At 31.6% G+C, this 24,373-nt stretch overlaps 3 protein-coding genes across 3 annotated transcripts; 2 read left to right on the forward strand and 1 right to left on the reverse strand.

Moving 5' to 3' along the window:
- Nucleotides 1-1,602: 1,602 nt before the first annotated feature.
- On the reverse strand, nucleotides 1,603-2,202 carry LOC131657465 (uncharacterized). The gene has a single exon (XM_058926861.1). The coding sequence runs from the start codon at nucleotides 2,200-2,202 to the stop codon at nucleotides 1,603-1,605; it is 600 nt and encodes a 199-aa protein (XP_058782844.1).
- Nucleotides 2,203-5,434: 3,232 nt separating this feature from the next.
- LOC131660185 (phenylcoumaran benzylic ether reductase Betv6-like) lies at nucleotides 5,435-7,444 on the forward strand. The gene is made up of 4 exons (XM_058929363.1): nucleotides 5,435-5,671; nucleotides 5,777-5,911; nucleotides 6,551-6,794; nucleotides 6,887-7,444. Exons 1-4 carry the CDS (start codon nucleotides 5,489-5,491, stop codon nucleotides 7,255-7,257), a joined length of 933 nt encoding a protein of 310 aa, XP_058785346.1. The 5' UTR covers nucleotides 5,435-5,488; the 3' UTR covers nucleotides 7,258-7,444.
- A 6,172-nt stretch (nucleotides 7,445-13,616) lies between these two features.
- On the forward strand, nucleotides 13,617-15,118 carry LOC131654826 (phenylcoumaran benzylic ether reductase Betv6-like). The gene is made up of 4 exons (XM_058924755.1): nucleotides 13,617-13,919; nucleotides 14,026-14,160; nucleotides 14,350-14,593; nucleotides 14,701-15,118. The coding sequence occupies exons 1-4, from the start codon at nucleotides 13,740-13,742 to the stop codon at nucleotides 15,069-15,071; spliced, it is 930 nt and encodes a 309-aa protein (XP_058780738.1). The 5' UTR covers nucleotides 13,617-13,739; the 3' UTR covers nucleotides 15,072-15,118.
- Nucleotides 15,119-24,373: the final 9,255 nt, after the last annotated feature.

The following is a 24,373-nucleotide window of genomic DNA, read 5'->3' on the forward strand; positions in this document are numbered from 1 at the left end:
CCCTTAAAAATTAAATTTATTAGACAAGTTATTTTGTTATTAAGTTTATGTTGCAATTAGACTTTATTCAAAATTTATTTGAATTTATATTTTGTTGTGTGTGATGACTATTTTTAGAATTTGAATTTAAATAAAGAATGAACTTGTGAAATTATGACATTTTAAAATTTTGTAATTGTCGGAAATTTTTTAGAGAGCGAGTCATACCGTTCGACTAATTTAATAACTATATAATTTTGTTATAAAGATTGGTTCATTCAACCGAATTATTCGATTTAGTCATGAAATTCAACCCGTAAAACGATGGTTCGATTAATAAATCAATGACTTATCAGCTTCAACAATTTAATGATTCGTCTAGTTTTTAAAACATTGGGGTCACCACAATCTGATGTGTAGACTGAATAAGTAAATTATTGTAAGATTGATGGGAATAAAATCCTTGAAAAATCATGTAGAAATTTATAAACTGTCTAGGTGCTTTAATTTTATAAAAAAACTGTCCAGGTACATTGAACGAGCAAATAATGTTCCTTACAAATTTTTCTTGAAATAATTACATTTATAAAAGAAAAAAGAAACATCTTCTATAGAAATGCAAACTGTTATAATAATTTCACATTAAAATATTACTTTAAAAATGGCTTAATCATTAATTTTATAATTATTGCATTTATTTTGTACTATAGTTTTATTTATTTTTTCTATTTTAAAAATGCATCATAACATACGTAAGCATGACTCAAAAACTACGCTGTTGTTTATGTTAAATCTCGAAAACGTTAAAACCTCGGCAGAAACTGTCCAGGTACATTGCAGATGCTCATCATTTTACTTCTGATGTTCTAGAATGTTGCTAATAATATTCATTATTTCTACATAAAATACTACTCTCTCCCGTTTTTATTATAAAATTAATTAACTTTTAAATACTGAATGTATTGAGTTCATATTTAAATTAAATATATTTTTTATTTAGTGTATCTTTAAAAAAAATTATAATAAAAGCTCCCTTACTGAAAAAATGAAACAACATTTTTTTAGTAAAAACTGAAATAATCTTGGAGCCTTGTATCAGAATAAAAATTTTAAAAACAAATTTTAATATAATCAAAATTGAGGCCTAAATTAGCTGCATGTATGTGTCGACCCACGAAAAATATCAATCATATCACTTCACCAACCCCACGTTAGATAGATAGAAAGTGGGGGAAGTCATGAAGAACAGACAATAGGAGTGCCAAAGCCACCAACTCCTTTGCTTTCAAATCAAGATTCCTAATCATGATACTACATTCTTTAAATTTATTAATTACTTCTTTATGTTATATATCTCTTCTTATAATACAAAATAAATATATTTTATTTTAAAAATAAATTTGACAATATAATATAATTATAAACAAATTTTTAATGCAATAATAATTAATTTCATTAAGTATCCTAATTTATTTAATAAAGTCTTATATTTAAACATGCATCATCATTATCAATGTTAATAATGATCATTTTTTTTTGTTGAAGCAAATAGAGTATATATTACCACAAAAACAGTTATTTACAGAGGGTGATCCAAAGATCCAACCTAGCAAAGAAAACTAATTACATCATCAAGTGAGCCACATGGTCTCTAAATTTCTTAGACAACCAGCACCTATAGACAATACTATCAATGATACTATTAACTATATTAGTATTAGGATCTTTGCCAAATACAATATTGTTTCTTCTATACCATATACCGTATACCGTTTCAGAAAAAGCCATTCTCAGCAGGCTGGCCCTCCACCCTTTTTTATTGGACTCCTTAACAATCCATCTCAACTCATCCGGCCATGGGAGAGGACTATGAATGTTCTCAATCCACTGCAGAATTTGACACCAAACCTCACGGTTTTCCCTGCAATCAAAGAAGAGATGAGCAATAGACTCGTCAGCTGCCTTACAGATGCTACAAATGCTATCAGTTATCAAGTTGAACCGCCTAAGCCTATCCTTTGTTGCAAGTTTTTCATGACATAGCATCCAAGTGATAAACTTAGCCCTTGGTCTAGCCATGTTTCTATTGAAAATGTTCCTCCAGTCAACCACATTATCATGTTCAGTAAGGGCATCATACATAAGTTTCATATTGAACTTGTTGTGTGTCAGCATTCTATCCCACAGTTGCTGGTGTTTCTGTACCTCATCCCTTGTTTCCATAATTCTCTTAATAACCCAAGAACAGTTCAGACTAAGTTTATTAAATAATGATCATTAATTTGTCTATTAAATCCAAATGGAAAAATGCTGGTTATTGTTCTAGTTTAATCTCAAAGTTACAATGATTATAATTGAGTTCAAGGGTAATTTCTCGAAAGAATTGAAAAGACCATCAAATCAAATTATTCTAAATGATGACACCACTTTGATGACGTCAAGCCGATGATAAAAGATTCTAGAGGCCGAATCCTAAAACTCATTATAAAACATAACAAGGGCCTTGAAAATCAGGTACAAATTCCAACTATATACTCGCTTTGTTTCAAAATGAATGTCGTTTAAGGTTTTTACACACTGATTAAGAAATGTAATTATAGTGTTATAAAACATTGCATTTTTACTATATTAACCTTATAAATGTGTTGGAAGTAGTGTACAGAGTAATAATTAAAGGACATAATTGAAAAATTGCAATCATTACTATATTGAAAAGTGAAAATGACACATTCATTTTGAAACAAATTATTTTTGTTAAAACGACACTCATTTTAAAACGAAAGGAGTAATACCTATCATCTTTGACAAATTCTATTTTGAGCGTCAAGTGTTTTAAAGTACCTTTCTCAACGATAAGACTAGAACAACCACATACCAAATGCATACTAGATTCCAACATCATAATTTGTTATCTTGTTCTCGAATCACTTAATTCTCCATAAGATCATTGACATTGTCTGTGGGAATGGTTCATTAATGTTTCTGCCACAACATCAAACTTTGTAATGGTGAATAAAGGAAAATAGTAGTGTCAGTGTCTAACTGGCCATGTCGATTCCTAGCCAATAATATCATCTGAGTCAACCATTGTTTGAAATATAGAATCAGAACATCCTCATCACATCAAGGATCGTCGATTACCCCCGTCACTACTAGATATTAAGACATTCTCATCTCCTCCCTGGCAGATTGAAAGCATCCCATCTTCGAGAGTTTCTTTGCCAAACAAAGAAATTATGAAAAGCAATAGGTCCGAAGAAATGAAAGTTATTTGTTCTTACCTTGAAGGAAAAAGTCATGGTTTGGTTCCACATTTTGAGAACTCAATCCATAGGCTCATGGGGAAATATGCACAAGCATTTCACAATACATTTTATTGTGTCACAAAAAAACTAAAATCATAAGGGATCAATATGGCAGAAAAAGGATAAACCATTATGGTTTCACATTGATAGGTTTAACCAAAAAGTTATTTTAGTGAAAGGTTTTAATGAAAAAAATAAAAAATACCTGTTAAGTCTATGACTTCAAGCCCGGTCTAAATTTGCAGAAAGCATTAGGATCAGAGACCTGAAAATTTTTTTGTAATGTTTGCCAGCAAAGGAAACATATATACAAAAGAAAAATTAAATGTAACCAAAGACATTCATTGAGGGAGTGCAAAAAGGGCCAAAATAAACAAGAGGCCAGTTGATGGACCAAATGGAAGGCAGCGCGAAGAAACCAGTGAAACAATCGGCCCAACAAAGAAAACAAAAGAGGTCGCCCACTCCCCTCCCTAAGCATGTATGAGATTTTCTTGACCTAGACAAATCCAAATATCGTTTCACAAAAATAACAACCATAATACAAAGGAGTATATTCAGCTAAAGGACACAATCAGATATTTGATATGAAGATTGGAATTGTCCACATAAAGATTATAGCATTTTGGAACCTAGGCTATACTTGTCTTAAGAAGACACACGATAAGAGAAAATCAATATAATCAGGGGCGTCATATGATAGTGACACATAATCTTCTGACGTCTGTCCTTTCTGACAAAAGATACCAAAAATCCTAGAAAGTCTATTATAAAGCCTAACATGCCTTAAAAATTAGATACACACTTTCAGTCCTAAAATACACATCACCTTCAATACTCTCTAACTTAAGAATCTGAGTATTTGCATGAACCACCTCTAACATCAATGTCGAAGCAAGCAACTACCATATACATATGACAGATCCATTATTCTATTCACAAATCATTTAGATCTCCTAAAGAACAATTATAATCTACTTGTATTTGTTAATATCACAAAGAAAAAAAAGTTAGAGTAATTAATATATCTGATTAAGCATGTTTAGCTTTTTAAAATTTTATGCTAATCATAAATTAAATTTACTAATAAGTACTCCATATTGGTTTAAAGAATATCATATTAAGATTGAAAAAAATGTTCAACCATATTGTTGTATTTTCCTTTTTATCTAGTATGACGTTAGACATATTTGACATTGAAAAGACATATTTATTAAATACTTATAAATTAATATTTTAATCATAAATATAAACAACTTTAATCATTGTAATTTTTAATATCATTCTTTTTATAGTGCTTCTTTCATTAAATTATTGTTTTAGTTCCAATACTATCTCATTACGAAATTATGTTATTTATTTTTTATTTTTAAAAATTTTAAAATATATTCCTTCTAACCTTTATTATAAGAAAAATTTTAATTTTAAATTCATTAAATAAGCAATGTATTCAATTTATATTTAATTCAAATATACTAATTATTCAATAACCTAAAAAATAAAATTAAAGATGGAAAGGAAATACTACTGAAATCCATACTTAAATCACGAAATCATGTTTATAGATAATATTTGATCACAATATATTAACTTTAAAAAAAATCTTAAAAACTGCATAGACGAACAATATTGTGTACAGTAAAAAATTATTATAGAAAGAATATAAAAAATATAAACAAACATTTTTCAGAAACATGAAAGTAATGACATTTAAAAATGCTTGACAAACAAAAATGAAAATGTTAAACTCATTATCAATAACTATAGAAGAAAACTAAAATAAAATTATAAAAAAATTATATTTTGTATTTTTAATTAACAGCTAAAGCAAAAATAAAAATATGAAATATACACTAAAAAAATTAGAACATTGCCAATTTAATCGTATTTTATTGAGAATTATAAAAATTGATTTGTTCCTAATTCCATCTAAATTCCAAATATTGAGACCTCACTGTCATTTCCTCTATAAACTCAAATATATTTCTTTATAAAAATTATTTTAAATTTCAAAATGTATAGTGTCAAAATCAGGACTAAATTCATTTTTGTTTGTTTTTTAAATCTTGGAGTATAGTTTAAGAAAGTAAAGTAAGGGTGTAATCGTAATTCAAAACAAATTCTCTTGCCTATAATTGAAGCGCAGGTTAGAAAGACCAAAACAGAAAAAACCAAGTAAGAATTAGTTAAGACAACACACATCCATGGCTGAGAAAAGCAAGATTTTGATCATCGGAGGAACAGGTTACATCGGAAAACACATAGTAGAAGCAAGTGCTAAGGCTGGTCATCCTACTTTTGCATTGATCAGAGAGACCACTCTTTCTGACCCAGCCAAGGCCAATCTCCTAGATAATTTCAAATCATCAGGCGTTAATTTGGTCCCTGTAAGATGTTTCTCCTTTAAGCAATTTCCATAAGATTATTATAGATTATGAATTTGAATTGATTTCAGGTTAATTAATTAAGTTGGAAATTGGAATTAATTGCAGGGGGATTTGTATGATCATGAGAAGTTGGTGAAAGCAGTTAAGGAAGTGGATGTGGTGATTTCCACGGTAGGTCAACTTCAGCTTGCGGATCAGGCGAAGATTATCGCTGCTATTAAGGAGGCCGGTAACATTAAGGTAGTCTTTTCTTTTCATTCTCTAACTATTAGCACCGACGACTCTGAAAAAAAGTCTCTATCGAAAAAAATCTTTGAAAAAAGTTTAGCATCTACAATTACGTTTAATTTATTCATTTTTCTAGATCAAAATATCGCACTCAGCTCAATTATCAAATACGAGTTGATGATTAGAAAAATGGAAGACAGCTCATGGTGAAATGGGGAGGGAGACCCACCAATATGGACTTTGATGATACAAGGCCTAACAAATTTTTCTTTAATAATAAAATATATAATAATGAAATTTGAAAATGATGTAACTCATGATAACGATGCTAAGTGAAAACTCAATAATTAGGGTGTGTTTGAAATAGTTTTTGTTTTTAGTTTTTAAAAACTGAAAAGTAAAAATCAAAACACAATTTAGCCATTTCAGTTTTTTGCTTTTAAAAACTGAAAAATTGTGAAGAGTTTTTAAAAACACATTTGTAAAATATTATATTCAAACAAGTTTTTAGTTTTTAATTTTTCAAAAACTAAAGTTGAGTTTTTGAAAAGCCTTTCAAACAGGCCCTTAAACTCTTGTTTTTGGACATGAAGTTAATATTAAACCCTTGTTGTGAAGCATTCTAACATAGGGGTTGTATTTTGTTCGCAGAGGTTTTTCCCTTCGGAATTTGGGAACGATGTGGATCGTGTACATGCGGTAGAGCCAGCAAAATCTGCATTTGAAGCCAAGATCCAAATTCGACGTGCAATTGAAGCGGAAGGAATACCCTATACATATGTCTCTAGCAACTACTTTGCTGGATATTTTCTCCCCACATTAGCTCAGCCAGGACAATTTGCTCCACCTCCACCAAAAGAAAAAGTTTTCATTTATGGTGATGGAAATCCCAAAGGTAACAAACATACATTACAATGTTTTTTCTTCTGTTCTTTGTAGATTCTGAGTTTGTTATTTGATTTGCGTATTTTTGTTGAATATGTGCAGCGGTGTTTAACAAGGAAGACGACATTGGAACGTTCACTATCAGAGCTGTCGATGATCCAAGGACATTGAACAAGATTCTATACATTAAACCCCCTAAGAACATCTACTCATTCAACGAGCTTGTCGCATTGTGGGAGAAGAAGATTGGAAAGACCTTGGAAAAAACATATATCCCAGAGGATAAACTTTTGAAGGATATTGAAGAGGCACCTATTCCAATCAATATAATATTATCAATCAACCATTCTGTTTTTGTGAAGGGTGATCACACTAACTTTGAGATTGAACCATCTTTTGGGGTTGAGGCTTTTGAATTGTACCCTGATGTTAAGTACACCACTGTTGAAGAGTATCTTGATCAGTTTGTTTGAGAGTTGCAAGAAACTATGTATTTGAATAATAATATTTGTATGAGTTGTTTGTTGCTTTGGAGATTGGTGTTGAACTGTTCTGCATCTCCTGCTTCTTGTTTGTTGCTTCCTGTTGGCTATGTAAACTGATTAATAGTTAATTATTATCCCAAATTATATAAAAAAAATGCTGTGTATTTTGTCAAAAGGTTGCATTCTTTGTTTTTTATTATGTTCTGTTTTTTCTTGTTCTATATTTTTGTTTTGTTCTTTTTCTTACTTTAAGTTCTATTGTTTTTTCTGTTTAAGTTTTATTACTACTACTTCAAAGTTATGTTTGTGTTCATTTTGCTATGTTTTGGCAATAATTTGTAGTTTCTGTTTTTTGTTGAGAACATTAACTTCATCCTGCATTGATTTGTAGAATTTAAATTTACTTTGATGAGAAATGACAAAGTTGAAAATAGATTTAAATATTTAACTAGTCTCTCATTTATATTGTTTTTTAAGTTTATTTTCTCTATTTTTTATTTAATCCTTGCAAAATTAATTAATATAAAAAATAATTTTTACACTCCCTATGATCTTTAATATAAGAAAAAAATAACAATTTTTAAATACATTAAATAATTAATATATTAGAAATATATATGAACTAGATAAATTAATTATTTAGGGTACTTGTTCCATTTTATACCTTGTGTCACGAGGAGTGGTTTTCAGTTGGTTTGAAACTTAGCGCTTTAGGTCTTTGGTCGGCCCAAAACAGTTTCCCTCAAGGCTTTGTCAGGCACTGAGGGAGTTGGAGAAGCCTTTAGTGGTCGTGGTGGGCGCCTTCAAAGACGTCGTCTGATTCGAACTAGAAATGAAACGCTTTGAGTCAGTAGAAAGACTAGTGGAAAATAAGCGGATTAAATGCATTTTTATCATTGAAACATTTCGCTTCTGCCTTTTAGCATGACATTGCTTATAGTGCACTCGATTTTTCTTGTATTTCTAAGGAAAAATCCATTCGATGATTTTGTAACTCCTTTTTATTAATGATATGGATCGTTCAATCATCTTAGCCTATATATAAAATTCTTGGAGGGCGAATGGACCTTTTCGCTATCCTGATAATCAGTTTCATTCATGGGAGTTTCTTATTAGCGATCATTTTCATCTCTTCCTTTTTAAAAGCACTCATTAGAGCAGTTGCAACTCTTATCTTAAAGCTCATCCTTTTCTCCATTACTTTGCTTCATCAGCCTCGCATTTCTCCAAGTACCCTTCTCAACTTAAGCTTTTACCTTCAGTCTTTTTTCTATTTAGTCAAGATGAGCAATAGCCCTACTGCATAGTTAGAGACTTTGAGAGTGACATTTCTTCTGCTACAAGAATGGGGGTACATCCTGATTCACATCCCCTTTTCCCGACCACAGTTACATGTGGTCACAAAGAGGTTCCTTGACTGATGATTCTTATTCTAAGAAGGCAAATAGGAACTCCATTGATGGGGAGACTTCTTCTCTAGACTTTTTTGCTGCCCTCTCATCAAGTGATGACGTTAAGAAGGTCACGTTGAAATTCCCCTGCACATTCCCATTTTAACTTATGTGGAAATACAAGCTGCTAAGCGGACGACATAACGCGCTGCACATTTCATTCAAGTTTATCGGAGAACCCATCACTACAAACCTAGTGATGCTAAAATTAGGTCCCACCTAGAGAACTAGGTTAGGCCTGATTTAGTTTTTTGGATCAAACCCGACGAACTGTCCCAAAGAGGTGTAATGTTGGTGGAGTCGGTCGATGAAGTCACTACGGCTAGGTGGCTGCAGAAGTGATCGTAACCTTGTCCATTATGAATATTGAAACGGTTATAGAAGCTACTGATATCATGGTCGGTGACCCTTTAGATTGGTCGGTGACCCTTTAGATTGGTCGGTCATTTATGTTGGTTTGGAAAAAGGATATGTATTTCTTTTGACTAATTCTTGGTCCCCTTCTACGAGTTTATATGCACCGAGATTGGACAATAGTTGCCATTCTAAGACTTAAAGGTGGTCATCCTGAAGCACTTAAAGGTTGCCCCCTCCCAGCTTCATCCAAGTGTTTGGGATTATATGAGGGTGTTCAGCATTGTGTTGAGGACACGTCTTAGAAGCCTTCCCTTCGGCAGTTCCACGACTTGTTCTACATCGCATGGACCTCCTATGAAAACACCTGTGATCAATAGATTATTATCTTTTACCTAGATGATCCCTGGTTCAGCTCTTTCACCCATGACTTGCGCAATTTTCTAAGGTGTCATGGGTTGGTAAAACCCCTCACTCTAGAGGCTTATATTTCCTTTTTCTATGATCTAGACGAGTCTTCTTGTTTATGCAAAAGTAGATTATTAAAGTATTGGTCTTGGTCCCACTTTCATTCTACTATTAGGTTTTACTGCCCCAAACTATGTCCTATTTTCCCTAAAGAGGTTATGATGAAGACGGACTTAGGTTTCTGGTTTCAAGGAATTGGCTATGAAAAGGGATTTGGCCCCAGTGAGGTGCCTGCTTCTGAGTTGAGAAAGAAGTGAATTGATACCCACGCCATCGTGAGTGCGACCGATCACGTAGAGAGGAAATAAATCTTCAGTGAGGACGACGTCCTATAGTTTTTTGACATGGGTTATTTCATCTTGCAAATAACATGGATTAAATTGTAGTTTCTATACCAATTTTCCAATGCTCAAGGTATCAAGACTGGTCCTACTGGCTGGACTATGATGCCCTTTCCTACGACCATTACTCCTATTTCAGATGTGGAAGTTGTTGCAATTGCTGTAACACCCTAGGCCTAAGAGGGCGGAGGGTGGTTGCACCGCATGGAACACTTGAGGCCGAAGAGGGCAAGGGTCGTCGCCACATTGGAATGAGAGGGATGTAGAGGCTGTGCAGGTAGGGGTGAGAATAGGCCAGGCCGGCCTACAGGGGCCTATAGCCTAGCCTACTTAAGGCCAGACCAGGCTAGGCCTATTTGATAAAAAGGCCAGGCTTGGGCTTTTTTAAAAGCCTATTTAATAAAATAGGCCAGGCCTAGGCTATTAAAAAAGCCTATAAAGCCTTGTAGGCCGGCCTATATTTTCATATATTAAAATTAGTCTAAATAGGTTGGCCTATATATGCATATGTATTAGAAAAAATGTTAAATAGATTGGTCTATATATGCATATATATTAGAAAAAATGCTAAGTAGGTCGGTCTAAATGTTCATATATATGCGACCTATAAGGCTTCTTAAGTAATATGAATGAATTGAAAACATTAATAAAAAAGAGGCTTTTAAATAGGCTTTAAGGCCAGGCCAGGCTTTTAAAGAGGCCAGGCCAGGCTGAAAAAATGAGCCTATAGTAGGCCATAGGCCAGGCTCAGGCCTTGTAAGTTTATCGTAGGCCAGGCCCAGGCTTTATAAAGCCTAGCCTAGCCTAGCCTATTCCCACCCCTATGTGCAGGGAAGGGACTGCATGGTTGAAGAAATGGATATAAGGATTAATTAGTACTACCTATACCAACAAGATGCATCTTCTTTTCGGTAGCCCATCTCCTAAGAACTCCATAGTTAAGCGTGCTTGACTTGGAGCAATTTCGGGATGAGGGGATGGATGACCTTCTGGGAAGTTTCTCGGAAAGCGCGTGAGTAAGGTTAAAACATGCTGAAAAGACTCATGTTGGTTTGTGCGGTCAGTTGGTAATCCAGAAAGCAGTATGAGGTGATACAAATGGTATCAGAGCCAAACCCCTCCCAATATGATGTGGTTCAAGGACGAACCATGCGAAAGTTGATGGGCATGTAACACTCGAGGCTTAAGGGGGAAGAAGGTGGTTGCACCGTATGTAACACTTGAGGCCGAAGAGGGCAAGGGTGGTCACCACATCAGAATGGGAGGGATCCTGAAGCTGTGAAAGGAAGGGACTTCATGGTTGAAGGAATGCATATAAGGATTATTTAGTACTACCTATACTGACAAGATGCATCTTCTTTTCTATAGCCTATTTCCTAAGAACTCCACAGTTAAGCGTGCTTGACTTGGAGCAATTTCGAGATGGGTGACCTTCTGGGAAGTTTCCTAGAAAGCGTGTGAGTGAGGAAACTACTGCTACTATCTCAATGGAGGGTGAGAAGATGGAGCTCCTTTCTAACATCACTTTCTCTATATATAGTCCATTTCTTTGTTCTCTCTGGCTGTTGCTGGCATATGGGATGTCTAGGCTGAATGTAATCCCTCCTAAGAGAGGGACACTTGGAAAGGGAAGTGCGAAGCCATGGAGCAGAAATGATCCGCTTTCTAAAAGGAGTTTGATGAGTTAAAGGAGAAGGTCAAGATTGCCGAAGCTTTTCAATAAGAGGCAAAGGTTCACGACTCTCCTTCAAACCTGGTCGGTCGAATTGCTGAGTTGGAATCCTTCTTTGAGGCAGGGAAAAAATGACGCCAAAAGGCTTCTGCTGCTGTTGTTGAGGTGAATCATTGTGCAGAGGAGGATCGTAAAATTCTTCAACAAGAAGTTGAGATTCATGTTGAGGCTCTAAAAGCTCTTAAAAGCAAGGTAAATGCTCTGAGGGAGAGGTTTCATGATTCCCTTTAATGGACTGTGCAAGGCTTGTACATGGTATGTGATCAAGTTGTGAAATACGCGAATGGATTTTATCCTGAAGTCATTATTCATATTGAAGGGTTGGACCCCTTCAAGGCTAGTCTTGAAGGGAATTTCGGGGGTGATCATGGTGCTTCATCTCAGAGTTTTAAAACTTGATTATTTCTTTATATTTGTTTTTTCCTATATTATTTCCTAGAGTTTTACCTTCCTCACATGTCATCGCAACATGTTCTAGCATACATTAGGACTACTCCATGCACATACCAGATGTGTTCAAAGTTCTTAACGTATTTAAAGTCTACAAGAAAAGCTTTCTTAGACTTCCCCAAGATGATAACTGGCCATAATATGAAGAATTTACCCTTTGCCACGACGCGTCTATGCGAAGGAGAAAAAAAAAAGAACGCTCAAATAGTACCTGAATTATAACCGAAATGAACAATGTTGAGAAATAAAAAAGAACGGTGTGGGATTTATTGCCAAATTGGCCACATGCATAAAAAAAAAGTCCAGATGCTACAGACCCGTCTAGATGATTATGTCTATATTTTAGCTCATATTTTAGTCGAGTTTTTAGTTATCTTATGTAATATATTTGGTGCTAACAGTACGAAATATGTTTAATATTAAAGTCTAACATACATCTTAATAAGCTAATTAACGACAACACATAAAACAAGTGGATCTTCAACTCCTCAATTAACTTCCCCTCTATGAATTTCAAATATGCAATAGACATCTAAATTATTTTGTATATGATCCCAAAAATAATGATAGATACCATCCGGACTATCATCTGCAGAGTAATGTATGGACAACGACATTCTAAATTTTTTCATCTTTCTAATTGGACCACCTAATTGTTGAAAACTAGTTTTGATGGCAAAATTTTCTAAAATTCTAATACAGATCTAGGAAAACATTCATTTTCTTCTCGAGCTCAAAAACCACAATAGCCTATACAAATATGATTGCAAAAGATATGTGCTAACTAAATTAATAATGTTTATAGCAATATTGGTCAACTGCCATAGAAGCACCTCATCTAGTAAATGTTATGTGTGCTTAAAATTTATGGAGATTTTTCCTTCAATAATTTCATTTTTATTTAAAGTTTAAAGATAATGCACTGTCAGTAAAATAGTTTTACACATACAACCAATCAAAATGCTTTAATTTGCCATATAATATCATTTTTTGTTAAATTAAAAATGAGATTTATTTTGATGCATGTTTCCCATTGGTTGACAGTGTAATAATACTTTACACTGTCAGTGCATTTCCTTTTTTTCCTTTTATTTAGCTCATTTAGTTTGATGATTAAATTTTAAAAATATTAAATCAAGAATTTAATTGAAATGCATTGACAGTGTAAAGAAATTTTACACAGTCAATAAATCATAGCCGTTAGATTAAAAATTATGTTTGATTTTTATTTTAATTATTTATTAAATAACATTTGTGGGTGGTTGTGATGTACTGATTGTATAAAAAGTTTTACACTGACACTGCATAATAATTAATCTCTTAAATTAATTAGTTATAATTATTATCATTTTAGTACCAAAACATTGATTAATTAAAAAATTTATTTAAAATATTTTATTATCATTATATTAATTAAAAACCTAATTTAATTATTAAATTAAAAAAATTAAAATTAAAAAAAAGAAAAAGACCTAGGACATTGAATGGTCGAGGTTGTACATTGAAATATCCCATAGGACACCCTAATCCAATGAATGACAAGGGTGTTGAAAGTTGGACACTCATAAAAAATGGTGTAGTAAATTGTATGTGATTTTTTTTATTTCAAAAGAAGAACACCGAGAAAGAGTCAAGAAAAGAAAGAAGTAAAGTAAGCATTTAGTTAACGTGTCCATGGCTGAGAAAAGTAAGATCCTTATTGGAGGAACAGGTTACATCGGAAAACACATAGTAGAAGCAAGTGCAAAAGCTGGTCATCCTACTTTTGCATTGGTCAGAGAATCCACTCTTTCTGATCCAGCCAAAGCTAATCTTTTAGATAACTTCAAATCATTAGGCGTTAATTTGGTCCCTGTAATATGTTTCTCCTTTAAGCAATTTCCATAAGATTACTATAGATTATGAATTTGAATTGATTTTCAGGTTAATTAATTAAGTTGGAAATTGGAATTAATTGCAGGGGGATTTGTATGATCATGAGAAGTTGCTGAAAGCAGTTAAGGAGGTGGATGTGGTGATTTCCACAGTAGGTCAAGTTCAACTTGCAGATCAGGTGAAGATTATCGCTGCTATTAAGGAGGCTGGTAACATTAAGGTTGTCTCCCCCTTTCATTATCTACAATTTGTTTTTTGTTTAGTTGACTTAAAGTAAATGAGATGTTCTGATACTGCATTTTCAACTGAGTTGGCTTAACGAAATTATTTATTTTTATTTATCTTATTTAATTAGGATAAAGTTAAATTTGTGAAGAACTTTAACATAGAAATAGTATGCTGTTCACAGAGGTTTTTTCCTTCGGAATTTGGGAACGATGTTGATCGTGTCCACGCGGTAGAGCCAGCAAAATCTGGATTTGAAACCAAAGCCCAAATTCGACGTGCTATTGAAGCGGATGGTATACCCTATACATATGTCTCTAGCAACTCATTTGCTGGATATTATCTCCCCACATTAGCTCAGCCAGGACAATTTGCTCCACCTCCACCCAAAGACAAAGTTGTCATATATGGTGATGGAAATCCCAAAGGTAACAAACTAACAAACACTACCTTAACTCAACCCATGTTTTCTCTTTTGTTGTTTGTAAATTATGTGTTTGATTTTTTATTAGCATATTTTGTTAAATATGTGCAGCTGTGTTTAACAAGGAAGATGACATTGCAACATTCACTATTAGAGCTGTGGATGATCCAAGGACATTGAACAAGATTCTTTACATTAAACCGCCTAAGAACCTTTACTCATTCAACGAGCTTGTGGCATTGTGGGAGAAGAAAATTGGAAAGATCTTGGAAAAAAGTTATATTCTAGAGGATAAACTTCTTAAGGATATTGAAGATGCTCCTCTTCCAATCAATGTGATATTAGCAATTTACCACTCTAATTTTGTGAAGGGTGATCACACTAACTTTGTGACTGAGGCATCTTTTGGGGTTGAGGCTTTTGAATTGTACCCAGATGTTAAGTATACTACTGTTGAAGAATATCTTGACCAATTCGTTTGAGAGTTGCAAAAAACAAAAAACAATGTATTTGAATAATAATGTTTTTATGAGTTGTTTGTTTCTTTGGAGGATTGATGCAGAACTGCTCCGCCTCTCGTGCTTGCTGCTTCTTGTCCGTAACGGTATCATCTGCAACCGCATCAAACTACAATTGCAGTGTGACCGCATTATAAACCTTATTAGACAACCATGTTTTTTTTGAAGTATTTTCACCGAATCTCAAAATTTCATAATCACATAACTCAATATTCTTCGGATATGATGAAAAATCTTAACATTAAGTGTTTTATAACATTATATTTCAAGCATCACTCAATAAAATTTTATACACAACATCCGCAATTGCATCACACCAATCCCAATGATGCTAATTTCAACACCCACAACCGAATGTTGACTAATCTGGTTAATGGTTAATTAAGGATGGTGTTTTTATATTTTATTCATGTTCTATACTTTGTTTTGTCTTCTTCTTACTTGAAGTTCTATTGTTTTTTCTGTGTAAGTTTTACTAATCACTAGTTTAAGTTATGTTTGTGTTCTTTTGCTATGTTTTGGCGAGAATTTTAATTTTTTTTTGTTAGAACATTAACATCATCCTATATTTATATTTAGAATTTATTTTGGTGAGAAATGACAAAGTTAATAATATATTTAAAATTTAAATATGTATGTGATCTCTATAAATAATTTAAAATTTGATTTTAGTATCTATAAATATATATATTTTTAAATATTTCTTTTAAATTTTTTCTTTCAACCGACAATTTTGTTTAACAAAATTGACGTGTCAACATCATACTTTACTATATAAAAAAAAAAATTAGATTGTGAAGGTTACAAACCTCCATAAATTTTTTTAAATATTGTAAATCTTCTTGGATGAGATGAGTTTTTGCATCAAAACCAAACAAGTCTTCAACTTGGGTAAGTAATTCATTCATATTCGTCTTCTACCATTTTTCTCATTGCTTATTGGTAAGATCTATTCACTGCTTTTGTTACTTTCTTTTCTTCAAGTTCAAACAACTCTTCAGCTTGTGTAAGCATTCATTCATATTCATCTTCTACTATTTTTCTCATGCAGAAAATCGAAAATTAATAGATTCAATCAATCTTATATCAACTTTTTAAATATACTACTAAACTCCCTACTATGCCCTTTTTGTTCCAAATATTAACACATGCAAAAGAGTTAATTGGTAAATGACAAATGTCTACAATAATCTCACATTTCCTTAAATCCCTCAAAGACAAGTGACTCCTTTCAACTTTTTATTATTTTTCCTTCTTTAATTCAAATTTTAAATACTTCTTACATTTATTTTTCTCACACTCTCTCACTTTATTTTTAGTTTTTTTCTTTCTCAATTTTCTCTTTCCTTTTTCATTTTTAAAATATAAATAAAAAAAATTAAATTTCTTTTTAATGTAATAAATAAAAACACGGATAAATATTGAATTTTTAAAACACAAAATTTAATTTCAAAAGAAAAATATGAATATTTTATAGTTTAAAAAAATTATTCATATTTATTAATAAATTATTCATACTTATAAAATTAACAGATTATTTTATCAAATTGTTTATCCAACTAACGAGTCATTATCAACATAATATATATTTTATTTTTAATTAATAATTATCTTTATTAGAGAGACAAAAATTTTATTTTTAAATGTTAGAGTTTTTTTTTCTTTCTTCGTCTCACGGGTCATTTATTTTTCAATTGAGTTTATACGATCAATGCTTATTTTACAGTTAAATGAGGTGGAATCTCAGTGGTCAAAAATTAGGGTACAACATGACCAAAATTGTTTAAATTTAAAATAGGGAAACTAAAACTGTGTAAATTTAATATAGAGGGAATTTCTTGAATCAGAAAAAATAAGCGGACCAAAACCGCAATTAAGCCTAATTTTTAATAAATTCATTGTATACTTCTCCTTTCATTAAATTATTATTTTAATTTCAATACTCATCATTAAAAGAATATTTATTTTTAAAAATGAAATAAGTTCTTTCTAGTCTTTATAATAAGAGAAATTTTACTTTTTAAATTTATTAAATAAATAATATTTAAATTTATTAAATTTGAAAACTAAAATTATTTATAAAAAAATCAAAAGAAATATTACCGAAATCCAACCTTAAATCATGCTTTGAGATAATATTTGTTAAAATATGTTTAGAGATCAATATATTTATTTAATGGTAATTCAAAATTATATTAGGCGCTAACATTATTTTTCTATAAACATAAAAAACTTTGCTATGAACATAAAAAATCAATATTATTTTGCTTTAAACGTAAAAAAGAAAACTTTAATCATCTTTGTAATTTTTAGATTAAATTACAGTTTTGGTTCTTCTATTCTGTCTGATTCACAAACTTAGTCCCCTTATTTTAAATTTAAATAATTTTGAACCCCCTATTTAAATATTTTTAAAAAAATCTTGAAATATATTCTCTCTAGTATTTATAATAAGAGAAAATTTTCTTTTTAAATTTATTAAATAAGTAATATTGAAAATTATAAAATTTGAAAACTAAAATTACTTTAATAAAAATCAAAAGAAATAATAACGAAATCCAAACTCAAATCATGCTTTCGGATAATATTTGTCAAAATATGTTAAGAGATCAATATATTTATTTAAATTTTTTTAAAAAACTGTATAGATGACCAATATTTTGTGTACTTAAATATTATATTTCTTCTGGTCTTTAATATAAATTTATTTTTTAAATTCAGTGATGAATCGATGTATTTGGACTATGCAGTCCAAATATATTTATTGTTCAATGAATTTAGTTTTTTTTCTTGATATAATAATAGAGGGAAAATATCTTACTAGATGAAAATATAGATGAGAATATTATGTATAGTTAAAAATTATAATAGATTGAAAATATACAACTAGATAGGGGTGTTCAAAACCAAACCAATTCAATAGAAAACCGCAAACTAAACCAAATCGAAACCGTCAAAAACCGCATTTGGTTCGGATTAGTTTGGGTCATCTTTTAACAAAACCGCACGGTTCGGTTCGGTTTGCGGTTTGTATTTTGTAAACCGAACCAAACCGAATCAATCCGCATTATGTTACAACCTAACTTTTACTTAACTCACATCCAACCCAAACTTAAATCTATTACACCTTAGCCTTATGATTACGAACAATTTTCTCATCCTTACACATGATTTTAGTCCTGATCTTCTCAAATCTCTAATAGCATTATCGCGCCTTCTTTGCCACATACATCTTCCCTCTTTTCCTATAATCTCTACTCTCTTATATTATTTCTTTTTCACCTTCTCATTTTTATGCAAATGTTCCCTATTTCAGTTTTGTTTTTATCGCACATCTTCTACTCTAATCTCTCAAGTCTTTTGTTTTTTCTTTTTCACCTTCACTAATCTCTCGTCTCTTCTATTTTTTTTCATTCTAATAATTTTTATATTGTTTTATACTATTATTTTATGTTTATTATTCTACTTTTGTCTAATTTAATTTTTACATATTAAATAGAAAATTGTTGTCAAAATATGTCGAGTTTTGTTATTATTTGATAGTGTATGAATGTCTAAATACAAAGTTATGTTGTCATCTATATGTATATGTATGGTTTAATAAATTATTTGTAAAAATCCGAACCAATCGAACCGAACCAAACCGCATTAGTTTGGTTTGATTTGGTTCGGATTTTTTTTAAAAGCCAACCGAACCAAACCAAACCGCACGATTTTTTCTCTTGCGGTTCAGATGATTTTTTTCGTCAAAACCGCCCAAACCGCACCGCGAACACCCCTAAAATTAGATGCAAATGATATTTTTTAAAAATATAGAAGTAATAATATTTGAAAATTTTAAACTCATTTTCATGATTATAAAATAAAATTATAAAAATTATATTGTTTTGTATTTAAATTATAAATATTTTTTAAAATTAAAAGAAGAAATTCAAAATAAAACATTTTAAAAATAATATTAATTTTAAAATAATAAAAAACATAAATTGTTTACTCATCTCCATAGGTATTAAAATTCTTCTTATATACAATTATGTCATATAGTTAAAAAAAGTAAATCTTAAAAAATTAATTTAATAAAAAAAACTATTTTAACGTTGTATCTCTTATTTTATAGAATCATACTTTTTTAGAATTTATATTGATAAATAAATTATTCTATACTTAATTTTAAAAACAAATAAAATTCTTAATCTTTTAATAACAAATTATTGCAATAATTAAATTGTTATTAATATATTATGAGTTTTATTTGATTTTAATAGTAAGTTTTAAAAAAATTATTTATTAAAATAAATTGTGAAAAAATATGATTCTATAAAATATGAGATGCAACGTTAAAACGGTTGATTTAATTAAGTTATGATTCAAAGAGACATGTTTTAAAAAAATATTATTTTTGAATTTAATTAATATTCAAAGAGTGATGTTTCTAAAATAAAATTAAGTCATATTTTATTTTAAAAAAAAAACATCACTCTTTGAATCATAATTTAATTTTCTAAGATTAATTTTTTAAAACTATATGACATAACTTTATATAGAAATAATTTTAATATCAGGAAGTTGAGTAAATAATTAATTTTCTAAGTCTGCCATCTCTTCTTCAACAATTTGAGTTGTTGAAGACGTAGTTGTTTCTTGTCTTAATCTCCTTTCTTTGGCTAATTTTCTTCTCCTCATGATTTGTTATTAATTCTAAGAGCAGTCCTTTCAATATCAGGATCAAAAACCAATTAAGACAATATATTCAAATTCACAATTATAATATGATCATGTCACAACAAACATCTCATCATCTCAACGATCCAAGCATAATTCAAATGCGACTCGAATGTGACTCAAACTTATGCACATGCATGTGGTACCATTGGAGTAAAACTCCCGTCTCAAACAATTTACCATTGGACCGTCTCAAACATTTGCCACAAGGGTTGTATCAAGCATTTGCCACAAGGGCCATCTCAAACAATGCAATGTATGTGACTCAAATGATGACATCCACAAACACAACTTAAACCACTTAATTAACTTGAACGACATAATCAACTTGAACGACATAATCAACTTAAACAACATAAGCAACACAAACAACTTAAGCAACACGTCATGCATCGTCTCAAACAACACCAACTCAATGCCAAGGTTCTATGACAATAACCGTATCATTACTATCATAGTAATTCATCACGTCTCAATCACGTCGCTATGTCATATCATTATACAACAATAATTCACTTCACAATACATTCACAACATAAAACAATTCAATTCGAGGAAAGGATTCATAAATATTTCCAAGGATATTCAAAGCATATACAATGGAAAGACATCAAGTAGAGCTTCATGGAAGTTCAAACGGCATTTAAAAACAAGTTACGGTTCAAAAGATACATCATGTCAAAGTTTGAACAAGTTTTGCACAACAAGGTCCGCTTAGTGACCTTCAAGCGCGCTTATGGAAATACAATTTCAATAACCCCGCTTGAAGCGGAGAGGTCTAGAAGTGAAATACAAACCAGGCTCCGCTTAGAGGACTGGCTCCGCTTAGCGAGCCATCTTTATTTTCAAAAATAAATAGCATATAATCATTCACACTCATCATGAATATCATATCACATATCATGCCAACAATATTGTTATCAATCAACACCAATTCACATTTACATAAATACGATTCAAGTAACATGTTATCACTCACATATAAATCATACTCATAGTATTCACCAATTCAACATCTTATTATACATGTAGTAAACAATTGCCAATACATTTGTGCACATCATCGTCAATTCATCACGGTATACGATATGAATAAATTACAACATATCATATCAACACATGTTATTCACATTTCATCAAGCCATAACACATATTCAGATACATACATTTTATTAAAACAACCACATCATAATTAAGTCATCAAGTAATCATTCTCCACAAGAACATTCAAATAACACATATTCATTCACACACATCATGAATATTACACCACATAACATGCCATCACAATGTTATTCACAAATTATCAAGTTATAACGCACACATATATATATATATATATATATATATATAATTATATGTTAAAAACATCATAATTTATTCATCATGTGCTAACCATTATACTTCTATCATATATATAATTTCATTAGCTTCCCAACGCTTCGAACGTCGCATAAAATTGAGTTACGGATCAAAAGTTATGATATTTCAAAGTTTCAAAAATATGTTTCATGAAATCTAACATAAACCCTAACAATACAAAACTATGAAATTGAAGGATTAAAGATGATACACCAATCACAACCTTACTCACTCACATAAACCACTAACAACTCATCAAAATATCAGCAAATCATTCATTAATTTCAACATTCATCATCATCATCAATATTGGAAATTTTCACACATTCATGGATTTCAATTATGAAACCTAATCTCTACCACACCCATCATCATGTCAACCATTAGAGAGTAAGAACCTCACCCTTACCTTAGCAAAAGCTTCACTTTCTTCAATGGAGTTCCTCTCCTTCAAGCCCTAGCTTTCCTCTTTCTTCCCTTCTTTCTCTTCTTTCTCCAAATGAGAGTTATGTCTCTAAAACCCTAACTCTCTTACTATCCTTCTTTTCTTAATTGGGCTTAACCCACAATCCAATCTCATTGTGCCATATTTCTTCCACTTAGGCCCAATTTATAATATTCCTCTAATTACTCAATTAAGCCAAATAACACGCATAAATAAATAATCACATAACATAACGAATATGATTCCTAATAATATTCTACGACTACAATTGATCTATAACGCAAATAATACCATCTCGCAAATGTATTTCTCCGACTAATCCGACCACAACTTAACTGCTCAAACCGACACATTAATCCATTACGCTTTTAGAATAATACCGATAAACCTCGACTTCAACTAATTCCAACGAATAAGTCCTTGATCAATTTAATTAAATAATTAATTAAATTTGGTGCGTTACACCCGACAACGACGCCATTTTGTTAAAAAGGCAAGTATTTCCTTTATCGTTTTCACAGGGATAAGTGTGATATTATCGTTGTTCTACAGTTAAATATGTTTTGAGTTAAGGTTATGAAAGAGTTTGATGACATAAAATTCATATTGCATTAAAAGTAAACAAAAACTGTAAAATAGGGTTTTGAACGATTTGAGAAAAACGTGTCAAAATTAGTTTACGTTAACTTGCTTCATAAATATTCGATTAATCAATCATATGAACTTATTAATGATTAATACAACACACATACCATCTCGATACCGTTTATCTCTAAAGCAATATCGTGAATATTATCATATTAACCTTTAGATGATCTCTCATGCCAACAATCAACATGATAATCTTAAAAGCTTGATACAAGTGATTATCAACTCACAAATCTATCTCTAGAGTTTGTTTATTGATAGATGAATATCTTTTAGGTTAAGGTTTGAATCATATCTCTCAATATATTTATTTAATGGTAATTCAAAATTATATTAGGCGCCAACATTTTTTTTTATAAATTGGAAATTCAATAAATAAAAAAGGAAGAAGAATTACAAAATACACAGAGGGGGGGGACCGAACCAAGACCCCTTAAGAGAAGAGCCTAAGCCTAGGGGTACCTTCCCTGTCTAAAATATAATCCTTCACTAAAACAGAGGGAACAAAGTCAAACCAACAAAAAGCTCTACAAGAATGCCCAATATTTGCAAGATAATCAGCACAAAAATTGGCTTCTCGATATGCATGAGATACCTTTGGAGGAGGGTTCCATAAGACCTCTAAGGTTGAAGAGTGCCCTCGAGGATGTATATTAACATTCAAACCCTTCAAAAAGGAGAAGCATCTAATGCAATTAGAAGAGCAACATTCTGTGTGATCCCCCACCCACTTAGCCAAAGCCATAATCTGAGAGACACAAGTTTTCCATTGAATTTTCTTTCCTTCAAATCTTTTAACGTTTCTAGCTCTCCGAATTGGGATGGCATAACTACAATCAAAGAAAATGTGCTACAAAGTATCAGAATCAGCACCAAATAGAGAGCAGATAGAAGGGCCAGAGAAACCCCTAATAGTGAAATTATCATCTGTTGGCGGCTTATTGTGAACCACTTTCCAAACCACAATAGCATAAGCTAGGGGCACATGTTTATTCCATATGAAGTCAGCCCAAGGCACAACCGGATTCTTCTTTTCATATCGACCATCAGCTTGCTTCAAACTCAAGTCACCATTACTTGTATCCCTCCATATGATTAGGATTTGCAGTCAGAATGTTGTTTGGAATGCACCAGTTCTTGCCCACCAACCAGTCTTTAACCATCACAATAATATTTTTATGAAAAACCACAGGGATTTTAAACTTTGTAGCTATAGGTTCATCTAACCAAGTTTCAAGCCAAAAGTCTATCTTTGAGCCATCACCAATGATCCATTTAGTATTCTCTAAAACTGTCTCATAGCAAGCTTTAATACTTGTCCAGATTGAGGACTTTATGTGGTAAGAAATGATCTTATTTTTCCTTTTGATCCTTGAAGCAAGAAGAGAGTTCCAACTCTGATTCCCTTTCACAAAATTCCAGCACAAGTTCATATTAGTGGTCTAATTGTAAGAGGACAGAGATTTGATTCCAAGACCTCCCTCCTTCAAACTTTTGCAGCACTCCTTCCAAGCAACAGTGATAATTTTCCTTTGCTCCATATTGCCACTCCACAGAAAATTCCTCATCCATTTGCTGATTTACTTGACTGTAGATGCTGGCCAGTTGTAGACAGTTATGCAATGAGTCAGCATACTATGAATGACTGCTTTGATTAAAAGAAGCCTCCCAGCCATGGACAATAGACAAGCCTTCTAATGTGCCAGTCTCACCTTGATCTTATCTACAATAAAAGAGAAGTAGTTAGCTTTAGGTCTTCCTAAAAAAATAGGAGCCCCAAGATAAACAAAGGGTGGCTTAGCCATAGAAAATCCCAGCAAGTCTGCCAAGGATTTATATCTTTCAGATGTCATTCCACCAGCATATATGGGTGATTTGGAGGTGTTGCAGATTTGACCAGAATTTAAAGCATATTCCTTCAATAAATTATCAATGGACTTTATGGACTTTTTATCACCCCTACAAAATATCATGATGTCATCAGCATAGAGTGTATGAGAAGGCACAAAAGAGTTTCTAGAGGCTTTGATGAGATTCATTTGATTAGAATCAACTAATTGGGAGATTCCTTTACTCAAAACCTCTTCAG

This window comes from Vicia villosa, linkage group LG3 (genome assembly GCF_029867415.1).
Source record: "Vicia villosa cultivar HV-30 ecotype Madison, WI linkage group LG3, Vvil1.0, whole genome shotgun sequence".
In the NCBI taxonomy this organism is placed as follows: domain Eukaryota; kingdom Viridiplantae; phylum Streptophyta; class Magnoliopsida; order Fabales; family Fabaceae; genus Vicia; species Vicia villosa.